The sequence below is a fragment of the Salvelinus sp. IW2-2015 genome, linkage group LG4p (genome assembly GCF_002910315.2).
Source record: "Salvelinus sp. IW2-2015 linkage group LG4p, ASM291031v2, whole genome shotgun sequence".
Taxonomy (NCBI): domain Eukaryota; kingdom Metazoa; phylum Chordata; class Actinopteri; order Salmoniformes; family Salmonidae; genus Salvelinus; species Salvelinus sp. IW2-2015.
This window is the reverse complement of record NC_036841.1, coordinates 2605486-2619360: the sequence shown is the minus strand read 5'-3', so window position 1 is coordinate 2619360 and position 13875 is coordinate 2605486. Positions and strand designations below refer to the sequence as shown.

Genomic DNA, 13875 nt, shown 5'->3' with positions numbered 1-13875 from the left:
TACCCTTTAGCTCAGTGCGGATGTTGCCTGTAATCCATGGCGTCTGGTTGGACTAGGTATGTACAGTCACTGTGGGGACGACSTCATCGATGCACTTATTGATTAAGCCAGTGACTGATGTGGTGTACTKCGCAATGCCATCTGAAGAATCCTGGAACATATTCCACTCCACTATGTCTCCATGTCATGGCTTTTGCGCCATCAGTACAGATACCATCACATCTTGACCACCAAAGTTCATTTGATGTCACAAAGCTGTCCAGTACTATAAAATATCCTCTCCTGTTGTCCTAGTTTCCAGTGGTTTGTAGAAGAGGATGTCTTCCWTAATTGACCCCCCATAAACGTAACGGACATATACCAGGAGCTGTGCCAGGCTCGCCACGTCTGTTGACTCATCCAGCTGTAACGCATAGAATTCACTGGCTTGTATGCGAAGCAGTAATTGTTTCAAAACATCTCCTGCCATGTCACTGATGCGTCGTGAAACAGTGTTATTTGATGAAGTCATTGTCTGTATAGTTTTTTGGACCATTTCCCCCAGCATTGTCCCAGCCATATCCGCGGCAGCAGGAATAATTTAGTCCTCCACAATAGTATGGGGCTTGCCTGTCCTAGCCACTCGGTAGCTCACCATATAAGACGCTTCTAGCCCCTTCTTATTAATGGTATGTTGTTTTTATACATGTCTTACTATTCGAAAGTCGTCTTAATTCTCGCTCCAAAAAGTCCTGTGGCTTATTTTTCAAATTGCAATGTTTTGTTTCTAAATGTCTGCACAAGAGTGAAGGTTTCATTGAGTTGTGAGAGTATTTTTGCACCTATAACACACTGTGGCTGAGGAAAGACACTACTCCCAATATAAGTGAACCCCAAACCAATGTAGTACTTATCATATTTGCGCATCTTCGATGGTCCAACGTCCCTGTCTGTCATTCGATGCTTTTCTGTGTAAGGGGGCAGGAGCTCTTCGGCTGCATCAGATTCACAACTGTCAATGTCCATGCTAGCTGGGCTAACAACAAATGTAGAATTACTGATGCTAGCATTGGATGTGCTCGTGGAAGCAGAACAACGTGTGTCGTCGACAGGTGCAGGTGTAGTACTGCTGGTAGTATCAGTACTTCCTGTAGAGCTGGTATGTGTCTCTATGGACGCGGGCAAACGGAATGAGCAGCAGTTACGTTTGGCTACATACGGACCGTTAGTGGAATTCCCGCGAGAGAGTAACGGTTAATGTGATTGGATGTTAATTATTTGACTAGGCTACCTGTATTTGACATTGTGTTGTTATTTCGCAGAACACTAGATGGTTTAATTGTATTTTTGGCAGTAAAACAATGCTACTCAGGCGAGAAAAAAACCTCACCCAAATGTATAGCTACCTTTGGAAAATATAAATGGACTGTTTGAAAATGTGAAGATTTTTTTTATATTTAAACATAAATAAAAAATAAAAAAAGTGAATCACATTTTTATTTGGCGTACCCCCGACGGCATTGTGCATATTCCCAGTTTGGGAATACCTGCCCTAGACCCACTCCAATTCGCATACCGCCCCAACAGATCCATAGATGACGCAATCTCAATCGCACTCCACACTGCCCTTTCCCACCTGGACAAAAGGAACACCTATGTGAGAATGCTGTTCATTGACTACAGCTCAGCTTTCAACACCATAGTGCCAACGAAGCTCATCACTAAGCTAAGGATCCTGGGACTAAACACCTCCCTCCGCAACTGGATCTTGGACTTCCTGACGGGCCACCCCCAGGTGGTAAGGGTAGGCAACAACACATCTGCCGTGCTGATCCTCAACACTTCGGCCCCTCAGGGGTGTGTACTTAGTCCCCTCCTGTACTCCCTGTTCACCCACGACTGCATGGCCAAACACGACTCCAACACCATCATTAAGTTTGCTGACTACACAACAGTGGTAGGCCTGATCACTGACAACTATGAGACAGCCTATAGGGAGGAGGTCAGAGAACTGTGGTGCCAGGACAACAACCTCTCCCTCAATGTGAGCAAGACAAAGGAGCTGATCAAAGACTACAGGAAAAGGCGGGCCGAACAGGCCCCCATTAACATTGAAGGGGTTGTCGTGGAGCGGGTCGAGAGATTCAAGTTCCTTGGTGTCCACATCACCAACAAACTATCATGGTCCAAACACACCAAGACAGTTGTGAAGAGGGCACGACAAAACATATTCCCCCTCAGGAGACTGAAAAGATTTGTCATGGGTCCCCAGATCCTTAAAAAGTTTTACAGCGGCACTATTGAGAGCATCCTGACCGGTTGCATCACCGCCTGGTWTGGCAACTGCTCGGCATCTGACCGTAAGGCGCTACAAAGGGTAGTGCGTAAGGCCCAGTACATCACTGGGGCCAAGCTTCCTGTCATCCAGGACCTATATAATAGGCGCAGAGGAAGGCTCCTGCACTGGAGCTGGAGGTTCTGGACCGTGGACCGTCGCAGGAGGTTCCGGACAGTGGACCGTCTCAGGAGATTCCGGACTGTGGACCGTCTCAGGAGGTTCCGGACTGTGAAACGTCACCGGAAGCTCTGGACTGGGAACTGTCGCCGGAAGCGCTGGACTGGGAACTGTCGCCGGAAGCTCTGGATTGGGAACTGTCGCCGGAAGCTCTGGACTAGGGATTGTCGCAGGAAGCCTGGTGCGTGGGGCCGGCACTGATGGTACTGGACTGGTGACACGCACCTCAGGGCGAGCGCGAGGAGCAGGCACAGGACATACCGGACTGGGTAGGCGCACTGGAGGCCTGATGCYTGGGGCCGGTACAGGAGGCACCGAACTGGTGACACGCACTTCAGGGCGGGTGCGGGGAGGAGGCACAGGACGTACTGGACTGGGGAGGCGCACTGGAGGCCTGATGCGTGGGGCCGGTACAGGTGGCACCGGACTGGTGACACACACTTCCGGGCGAGTGCGAGGAGAAGGAACAGGACGTACTGGGCTGTGAAGGCGCACCGGAGACCTGGTGCGTATAGCCTGCATCAATGGTACCGGTTCGATGACACACCTCACACGGCAAGTGCTAGAAGCTAGCACAGGACGCACTGGGCTGTGGAGGCGCACTGGAGACCTGGTGCGTAGAGCCGGCACAAATTGTACCGGAACGATGACACACTTCGCATGGCGAGTGCGAGGAGCTAGCACAGGACTTACTGGGCTGTGGAGGTGTACATCTGGGCGAGTGCGAGGAACAGGTACATGACATACCGGACTGGGGTGGCGCACTGGAGGCCTAAAGCGTGGGACCGGCACAGATTGCACCGGACTGTTAACACGCTCCTCCAAACGCCTGCTTTGCCGGTCCCACGCATCAGACCTCCAGTGCGCCTCCCCAGTCCGGTACGTCCTCGCCAACTCCGGTATACCTCCTCGCACTGTTCCATTGACTCCCAGGCGGGCTCTGACACTCTCCCTGGGACGACCGACCACTTCTCTACCTCCTCCCATGTTGTCACTGGTTCACACCTCGGCTCCGCCGACCACCCCGTGTCCCCCCCCCCCCACAAAAAAATGTGGGCTGTCTTTTGGGCTTACTCTGTGGCCGCGAACCCCGGCGTCCTGTCTCTTATACACATCTAGATGTGTATAAGAGACAGGGCCTACGTCGTGGCCGCGAACCCCGGTGTCGTCGCTGTCCTCCCTTCTCTACCCTGCGTCTGCTTCCACGGAAGGCTTTCGTCTCCAGCCATAATTTCCTCCCAAGTCCAGGATGTCTTCTCCTCCTTTATCTCCTCCCAAGCCCAGGATACCTTCTCTGCCCGGGCACGCTGCTTGGTCCTGTTGTGGTGGAATATTCTGTCACGTTCGTTTGTAGAGAAGGACCAACGCGCAGTGTGATTACAGTTCCACATAATTTATTAAAGTGAAACTATAAAACAAAACAAGAAACAAACAACGAACCGTGACTACAGAGGTGCTATATACACTAACTCAAAATACAAAATTCAATATCCCACAAACACTACTTAAATATGATCCCCAATTAGAGACAACGATTACCAGCTGCCTCTAATTGGGATTCATACAAATCAACAACAAACCTAAAACCCCACATAGAAATAATAAACTAGAACACCTCCCAGTCACGCCTTGACCTACTCCACCATAGAAAAGAAAGGCTCTCTATGGTCAGGATGTGACACATACTGTATCATACATTTAGCAAAATCATAACATATTGTACGTTTTTCAAATTTGGAACATATAATACGAATTGTAATTCGCAACATATCATACGAAATGTGTATTGGACATCCACAAATGAATACATACCATATGAAACGTAACATATCATAACTAAATGGAGTGTTKGGATTTCCATACAGAATAATACATAATGCTCTGAGACCAGGTTGCAATATAGCATATTATTTGATAGATATGACAGCTTGTTGTGAGAGTTAGCCCAAGCTGTTTGACAATGTCAGAGCAGGGAAATCTATAAAACATCATAGATTAGGCACTGAATGTCTGAAGCAAGCCAGCCAGCCTTACTCCCCTGTAATGTATTTCTACAGTTCACATACAATAGGCTACATCCCTAATGGTAATGCATCCATTAACTTATCTATTAACTTTTCTGATTATCCATGTATCTAATAACAGTTTGACAGTGTCCGAAATGGCACCCTTTATAGTGCACTACTTTTGACCAGACTAGGACAAAAGTGCACTACGGTGCACACTATAGTGCACTTTTTAGTGAATAGGGTGCCATTTGGGAATCAACCTACATCCATCATCATCATAATGCAGACCATTAATGCATYCATCTGATGGCTTTCTCTCAAAAGCAACAGTCCACTCCGCCCAAAGCCTAACGTGATGTGAGCCGTCTGAGGACCATGAGGAATGTGCTGTGCTGCTATGCTGTTGAACTCTGGTTTCAGTATGTTTTATAGCTGGGTCTCTGACCTAACATTGTGGAGGAGCCAAGGCTGTAAGAAATAAAGCAAGAGTCATGACAAGGTGAGAGTCAGTCCTTGCCCTTTAGGCCACCATCTGTGGCTCGGAGACAGTCATTATCATCATCATGTCTTTAAGGTCAATAAAGAGTCTTTGTCAAGCTATTTGTCATGTCTGCTTAATGCAGCCTACTTATGGATCAAAATACTGAAACATTAGCCACAGTCTGTTGTTTATAGGCTTATAGGTTATCTTATCTTTATTATTTTACTCTACAATCATACAGTTGTAACTACCTAATTAAGTAGGCAGAAGTGAGATTTTGTAGATATGTGTCATTTTCCAATATGGCTATATTTGTTTCTAGACCTCACATCAATGGTTAGGAATGCATCCCATGTAATTCAGTTTGCGTCACTGTTTCACTGTGGACTCATTTCTTTTTGCTTGGAATCCCAACTGTGCAGGAGGCAGAGCCTCATACACCGGACACCGGCAAGCCACTGGAGGCAGTCTAACACTGGTTCTTGAAACAGTTGTAGTGATATGGCAGTAGTGGAGGGGAGGGCAGTAACGAAGTCTGCACAGATACAAATACTGAAAGTGTGTTTCGTACAAGAGGCAGATCCGCTGGATGTGGGTCTTGTCACCGATGAACCAGAAGAGCTCAGCTGCAGAATTCAAGACGAGACAAAAAGCGCAAAGCCTCACTGCCTCAGGGCTACCTATCCTCCGTCTGGCTGGCGTCAAGGTGCGGGGACGAGGGAGTGAGCGCCCACTCGGTTAAAACTATCTGACAAAATGACACCCCAATGACTCCGCACCTACCTTGGTAGCAGTAGAGACACATAGGTTGGGATGGCGAAGGAAACGAAAGGGAAAGGTAAGGTGCTCGGTTGAATACCTTTTTATATAGCCTACCATATCTGCTCCGGTGTCAAAGCCAATGAGGTTAACAGGTATCATGAGTCAACGTCTCGACCTAAATCATGTAAAAGGATGCCTGCGCGCTATAGCCCGTTGCCATTAGACAATCTGTTGGAATGCGTGATGTTACCTTTCAGTAGGCTATCCGAAAAAAATGCAGCCCGTGTCCTCCGAGATGTTTGTCGAATGGTGTGTTTAGATCATTTTTGTCGATGTTGTCTGAGTATGTTTAATGTAATTTTGTTTGAAACATTTAAGGTGTGAAACCGTCATCCTGACCATTAACGGCGGGAAAAAGCGCGCACAAAATTTTGATTTGGACCTAGTAAATCACACATATACACACACACACACACACACACACACACACACACACACACACACACACACACACACCTAATATTATATATATTATATGAGCATATCAAATTATTTGGGCAAACCCTTCTCATTTCCAGAGAGACTCAAACGCTCATTAGTCTTTTTTGACAACCATGCATTCAAGGAATAATTTGCATTCAAGGAAAAATTACATTGTTAGTGGATAGGCTATCATTAGTAGACACTTTTTGTCCTCACAAGTATTTAACAGTATGAAGTTGTGTGGTCTAAAAGTAAAACTGGACACAGGAGTTAATAAGTAGGTTGACATTTATTGTAATGAGTCTTGTCCTGGAGCAGAAGTGAGCTATTTCCCCTTAGATAGACCAGCTGCAAAGTCAAAATGTGTCTTAATTTAAGGTTAGACATTAAGGTTAGCAGTGTGGTTAAGGTTAGGGTTAAAATGAGATTTTATGGCTGTGCCAGCTAGTGACCACTCTGCAGAGCTGCCTCCAGAACAAGATTCATGATGAAAAACGCTAAGCTGCAGGTGAGACAGTAAAATGAATGTTGTAATGAAGGTGTTATAACTGTTTTAACTGCATATTTTCATCATACTTGGTTTGTATCCAGTTGATCACCATGGGGTTCAATACCTTACTGACAGGGGAGGACTGGGACCAGAAATCGACCCTGGGATTTCTAACAAATCGGCCCATTTCTTTCCTTGAGGCCCCCACACCAACCTATGTATTTCCTCAAGGCCCCCACACCAGCACATTTATTTCCTCAAGGCCCCCAAACTGGCCCATTTCTTTCCTCAAGGCCCCCACACCAGCACATTTATTTCCTCAAGGCCCCCAAACTGGCCCATTTCTTTCCTCAAAGCCCCCAAACAAGCCTATTTATTTCATCAAGACCCCACACTGTCCCATTTTTTTCCAAATTGAGGCCCCTATTATTTACTAAATAATGATAATTTTGCACCAAAAGAAATTCCGCAATGCCAGATGGCCAGTCTACCCTTGCTTACTAAATCACCAATTGATACAATTGAAAGGAATGCAATGTATCGAGGCTGCTATATAGCATTCCCCAGGGAGATGTGTTCTGTTGATTATGGAAATTGATAGCTTATTCATGATTCAGTGCATTTAATGAAATATAAAAAATTCAATGTAGACTAGTTGGTTCACCTTTTATAATGACATTCAGCATTCCACCTTTTATAATGACATTCAGCATTCCACCTTCTCAATCACCTTCCGTTGCACCTTGATAAACCTTATGGTAGGTGATGAAGGTGGCAAGGGAAGGTGATTGAGACGGTGGAATGCTGAATAAATGTTGCAGTTTAATGAATGTGTTTGAGGTATAGGTAAAAACACAAGAAAGTATCTTGACTGTGTGTGAAATAGTTGGGCCCATCTTTGGTCTAATGAATTTAATTAGATAATGTTCGCATGACAGATTGTGTGCTGTCCAGCTCTATAGTGACTTCAACACATGAAGCAATGGGCTTTGGACAGCATGGGTTGTGTGTGTGTCCCAAATTACACCCTATTCCTTATATAGTGCACTACTTTAGACCAGGGCAGCTAGGGATCTGGTCAAAACATGTGCACTATGTAGGGAATATAGGATGTAGACCATGTCAGATTTTGTCCAACTTTCCTCAGAGTGATAAAAGATTGAGCGTCTGGTGAGTTCTTTAGAGTGACCCAGTCAGACCCATCCTACCTTTGAATAACTTTAAATAAATTTCATAACGCTCTCTCTTACAGCATTAGTTATGCTTTTTGAATTGTTTTGATATTTCATGCCCGTTCCATTATATATTTAACCTCGACTCGGGAGACGTGACATACATTGGTTCTTTTCGTGGAATGAATGATAATAAAATACCCATTAAGCTCTTATCATCCAGTTTCAGTAAGTTAAGCAGTATCAAATTATACATGATGCTTGGTGGTGCCTAACGTCTCTTTTCGTTGTGCCCAACAACGATGATTTTGTTGTAGGGGTGCAATGATTTGTTATGGAGGTAATTAAAACCATGAAGTCAGGGTAACACGTTATTGAGGTTAGTCTCATTTATCTGATAGTCTCTGCTGATTGAACCGTGATCTCATGAACTGAACACCAGAGACAGAATTCAAGTGCATACAATAAGGCCAAGTTACGGTCTTACCTAGTCTCGTTCACCCAGCCAGCTCCCTCTTGCCTAGGGATTTGGCTACTTTTTACCAGGCTTTTTGATAATGTCATTAAGATAGTCCTGAAATTAGTTTGACAATGCAAACAATACCATTTTAAGAATCTCCCTCACCACCTGCCTTACAGGAGGGAGGCTAATGTCCAACCAGGGGGGTACAAGTATCACGTTTAAGGTAAGACCCAAATGCAGACTGTATCGAAGTAACAATGTTTATTACAGCAACAGGGGCAGGCAAACATCAAGGCAGGCAGGGGTCGATAATCCAGAGTAGTGGGGCAAAGGTACAGGATGGCAGGCAGGCTCAGGGCGGGCAGAAATGTCAAAACAAGAACAAACGAGAGGCAGGAGCAGAGGGAAAAATGCTGGTAGGCTTGACGAAAAAAAACGAACTGGCAACAGACAAACAGAACACAGGTATAAATACAAAGGGGATAATGGGGAAGATAGGCGACACCTGGAGGGGGGTGGAGACGAACACAAAGACAGGTGAAACTGATCAGTGCGTGACAACAGGAAGTACACAACGGCTTTGAGATGTGATCCTATAAATACCACAAGAGACATCCCAATGCACTTGAACAAAACAGCTTGCTAGAGTAACATGCACTTACGCCACTGACTGCTGACTGAAACACAGTGTGTTTGTGTCCCAAATACACCCTATTCTCTTTAGTGCACTACCTTTGACCAGGGCTCTGACCAAAATAATAGGGTGACATTTGGGACACATACACAATGACAGTATATTTTGAACCAGCCCAGGTGTTAGGAGAGGAAGCTCAGCTCTGTATAGTAGAAACCTATCCAGATCACATGCCACCCATGTCCCAATTGCATCTGCTAATTTATTGAATCAGCTCAATTAGCAGTTGATTCGATGAGTAAAGAGAATGGAAGGGAATGAAACGCAATGGAAGGGAATGAAAGTGAGAGACAGAGAGCGAGAGCAATAGATAGATAAATAGATAGATACATTTTGAGAGCTCATAAACCACTGGGAAAAAACTGATTGAATCGATATTATTTCCACATCGTTTCAACAAAATAATTCAATATGATGTCATTGCATCAACATGGAAAACTGATTGAATTTGCAACAAGCCATTAATGTAATGGAATTTCATATTTTTTCACCCAACTTTTAACCTAAATTCAATGACATGGTGAAATGTTTTGTTGAATTGACGTTAGTTGATAACTCAACCAAAATTAAATCAAAACTTGACATTGAAATTACATCTGTGCCCAGTGGGAAATTTGTTCTTAGGAGGTTAGTAGAGTCCTCGGTACATTGTAACAGGAAGCTTTTCACTCTGTCACTTGTTTTGCAGTGCAGATTATTCATGGCATGCTGTAATATGATCGAGAGGAAAGTATTGCTCCCCAGTTTATAATTGACAATAGATTTATTTGAAACCATTACAGACTAATTGTAATGTAAGTAGCTGTAACTGGAGTTATGATTATGAGAATGATTATCCCCGACTGAGCTAAAGGCAAATCTATGGCCACAGCCATCATTCCAGCCATGCTCGCTGTTCTGCTCATGAAGATTATTTGAACCCTGCAATGTTTGGACACGCTGGTACAAGATTGATGGCAAACAGCAATATGGAGGGGTTACTGTTCCTACCGCCATTTCTCCATGACATATTTTCATTAAATATTGTTGCACCTTTGACTGTAGTGTGTAATCTCTGTGTCAGTGTTCTTTGTAGATAGGATCTTTTTTTATCCTTTTAGTTTCTTTCAAGTAAAACAACTTGGCTTAGATATAGACTTTATTGTAATCTTTCTTACATTCACACTCATTCTTCTTATCTGCTTCATCGTTACTTGAGATCTGCTTTCTTTCATGACCAAAAAGCAGCTGGGGACCAGTAAGGAAAATTCCTTTTTGACAAGAGGAGATGGGAACATCCATTTTGTTTTTAGCAGAGGCTCTACCAAACATGCCATATCATATGTACTTGGGACAGGATGATACAGCATTTCTGTTTCAGCTTCTCCTTAAAACATTATCTCCTCATTGAAGTGAAGAGCATCAGAGGTTTAGGGGTTACATGCAGTCTTTCAGTCTTCAAAATCCACTTGATCAAGACCCTAGGTAGGAGATAGAAGGACACTTCAGGTGTCCTCCGTAATTATTGTTGTTTTGGCTCTGTACTCCAGCACTTTGGATTTGAAATGAAGACGCACAAATATTATACCCCCAAGGCATGCAAACCTCTCACGATTACAATAACAGGAGAGGTTAGCATTTTTGGGGAATGATATTTGTGCTCTTGTAACTCATAATTGTTCACGAGTCATTCAGGACTATCCGTAATCATAGTAGCATCCACATTAATGTAGAAGTGTTTAGAAACATATTCTATTCTTATTTACAATAAAAGTGATTGCCAAATGACACAATACATTATTTACCATTCATTTATATTGGGTACAAAATAATCTGAAACACAACCAAAACAAACAGCAAATGCATCCAACAAGTTTGTAGAGTCAGGAAAGTAAGGAACCAATACACGCAGTCAGTCAGGAAAGCAAAGGCTAGCTTTTTCAAACAGAAATTTGCATCCTATAGCTCTAACTCCAAAACGTTTTGGGACACTGTAAAGTCCATGGAGAATAAGAGCATCTCCTCCCAGCTGCCCACTGCACTGAGGCTAGGTAACACTGTCACCACCGATAAATCCACGAATATCGAGAATTTCAATAAGCATTTCTCTACGGCTGGCCATGCTTTCCTCCTGGCTGGGGTCAACCCCGGCCAACAGCTCCGTACCGCCCGCAGCTACTTGCCCAAGCCTCCACCGCTTCTCCTTCACCCAAATCCAGATAGCAGATGTTCTGAAAGAGCTGCAAAACCTGGACCCGTACAAATCAGCTGGGCTAGACAATCTGGACCCTCTCTTTCTAAAATTATCCGCCGCCATTGTTGCAACCTCTATTACCAGTCTGTTCAACCTCTCTTTCGTATCGTCCGAGATCCCTAAAGATTGGAAAGCTGCCGCGGTCATCCCCCTCTTTAAAGGGGGTGACACTCTAGACCCAAACTGTTATAGACCTATATCCATCCTGCCCTGCCTTTCTAAAGTCTTCGAAAGCCAAGTAAATAAACAGATCACTGACCATTTCGAATCCCACCATACCTTCTCCGCTGTGTAATCCGGTTTTCGAGCTGGTCACGGGTGCACCTCAGCCACGCTCAAGGTACTAAAAAAGATCATAACCGCCATCGATAAAAGACAGTACTGTGCAGCCGTCTTCATCGACCTGGCCACGGCTTTCGACTCTGTCAATCACCGTATTCTTATCGACAGACTCAACAGCCTTGGTTTATCAAATGACTGCCTCGCCTGGTTCACCAACTACTTCCATAGACAGTTCAGTGTGTCAAATCGGAGGGCCTGTTGTCCGGACCTCTGGCAGTCTCTATGGGGGTACCACAGGGTTCAATTCTCGGGCCGACTCTTTTCTCTGTATATATCAACGATGTCGCTCTTGCTGCGGGTGATTCCCTGATCCACCTCTACGCAGACGACACCATTCTGTATACATCTGGCCCTTCTTTGGACACTGTGTTAACTAACCTCCAAACGAGCTTCAATGCCATACAACACTCCTTCCACGGCCTCCAACTGCTCTTAAACGCTAGCAAAACCAAATGCATGCTTTTCAACCGTTCGCTGCCCGCACCCGCCCGCCCGACTAGCATCACTACCCTGGACGGTTCTGACTTAGAATATGTGGACAACTACAAATACCTAGGTGTCTGGCTAGACTGTAAACTCTCCTTCCAGACTCTCCTTCCAGATATTAAACATCTCCAATCCAAAATTAAATCTAGAATCGGCTTCCTATTTCGCAACAAAGCCTCCTTCACTCACGCAGCCAAACATACCCTCGTAAAACTGACTATTCTACCGATCCTCGACTTCGACGATGTCATTTACAAAATAGCTTCCAATACTCTACTCAGCAAACTGGATGCAGTCTATCACAGTGCCATCCGTTTTGTCACCAAAGCCCCTTATACCACCCACCACTGTGACCTGTATGCTCTCATTGGCTGGCCGTCGCTTCATATTTGTCGCCAAACCCACTGGCTCCAGGTCATCTATAAGTCTTTGCTAGGTAAAGCTCCGCCTTATCTCAGGTCACTGGTCACGATAACAACACCCACCCGTAGCACGCGCTCCAGCAGGTATATCTCACTGGTCATCCCCACAGCCAACACACTCTTTGGCCGCCTTTCCTTCCAGTTCTCTGCTGCCAATGACTGGAACGAATTGCAAAAATTGCTGAAGCTGGAGACTTATCTTTTTCTCACTAACTTTAAACATCAGCTATCTGAGCAGCTAACTGATCGCTGCAGTTGTACATACCCCATCTGTAAATAGCCCACCCAATCTACCTACCTCATCCCCATATTGTTTTCATTTACTTTTCTGCTCTTTTGCACACCAGTATTTCTACTTGCACATCACCATCTGTTCATCTATCACTCCAGTGTTAATTTGCTAAATTGTAATTACTTCGCTATTATGGCCTATTTATTGCCTTACCTCCTCACGCCATTTGCACACACTGTATATAGACTTTATTTTTTTTWATTTTTTCCCCTATTGTGTAATTGACTGTACGCTTGTTTATTCCWTGTGTAACTCTGTGTTGTTGTTTGTGTCGCACTGCTTTGCTTTATCTTGACCAGGTCGCAGTTGTCAATGAGAACTTGTTCTCAACTAGCTTACCTGATAAAATAATTCATAAAAAGAAAAGAGTCATAAGCTTGATGTAATCGTTGCGTGCTATAAGAATATGGGACCAAATACGAAACATTTACTACTTTAATACAAATGTTTTGCATGTCAGCAATCGAGTTTTCAAGATATATAACTTTCAAAATACATAAATACAGCCAGGATTTTCCATCAACATTGGAATAATCAAACAAATACCTAAAGATACACTAACCACTGCATTCGAAAAGTATTCAGACTCCTTGACTTTTTCCACCTTTTGTTATGTTACAGCCTTATTCTAAAATAGATTAAATACATTTGTTCCCTCATCAATCTACACACAATACCCTATAATGACAAACTGAAAACCGGTTTTTAGATATTTTTGCAAATGTATAAAAAATGTAAAACAGAAATACCTTATTTACAGAAGTATTCAGACCCTTTGCTATTAGACTCGAAATTGAGCGCAGGTGAATCCTGTTTCCATTGATCATCCTTGAGATGTTTCTACAACTTGATTGGAGTCCACTGTGGTAAATTCAATTAATTGGACATGATTTGGAAAAGCACACACCTGTCTATATAAGGTCCCACAGTTGACAGTGCATCTCAGTGCAAAAACCAAGCCATGAGGTCGAGGGAATTGTCCGTAGAGCCCCGAGACAGGATTGTGTCAAGGCACAGATCTGGGGAAGGGTACCAAAAAATGTCAACAGCAT

At 44.2% G+C, this 13875-nt stretch overlaps 1 protein-coding gene across 1 annotated transcript in view; it reads left to right on the top strand.

Annotated features, from left to right (window-relative positions):
* Window positions 1–5453: 5453 nt before the first annotated feature.
* The window catches only part of pitpnm3 (PITPNM family member 3), a 138150-nt gene continuing 129728 nt past the window's right edge, over window positions 5454–13875 (top strand). Inside the window, exon 1 of the mRNA XM_070436713.1 lies at window positions 5454–5822. Within this exon, the coding sequence (XP_070292814.1) occupies window positions 5798–5822 (25 nt within the window). The 5' untranslated portion in view covers window positions 5454–5797. The remainder of the gene's footprint in view (window positions 5823–13875) is intronic.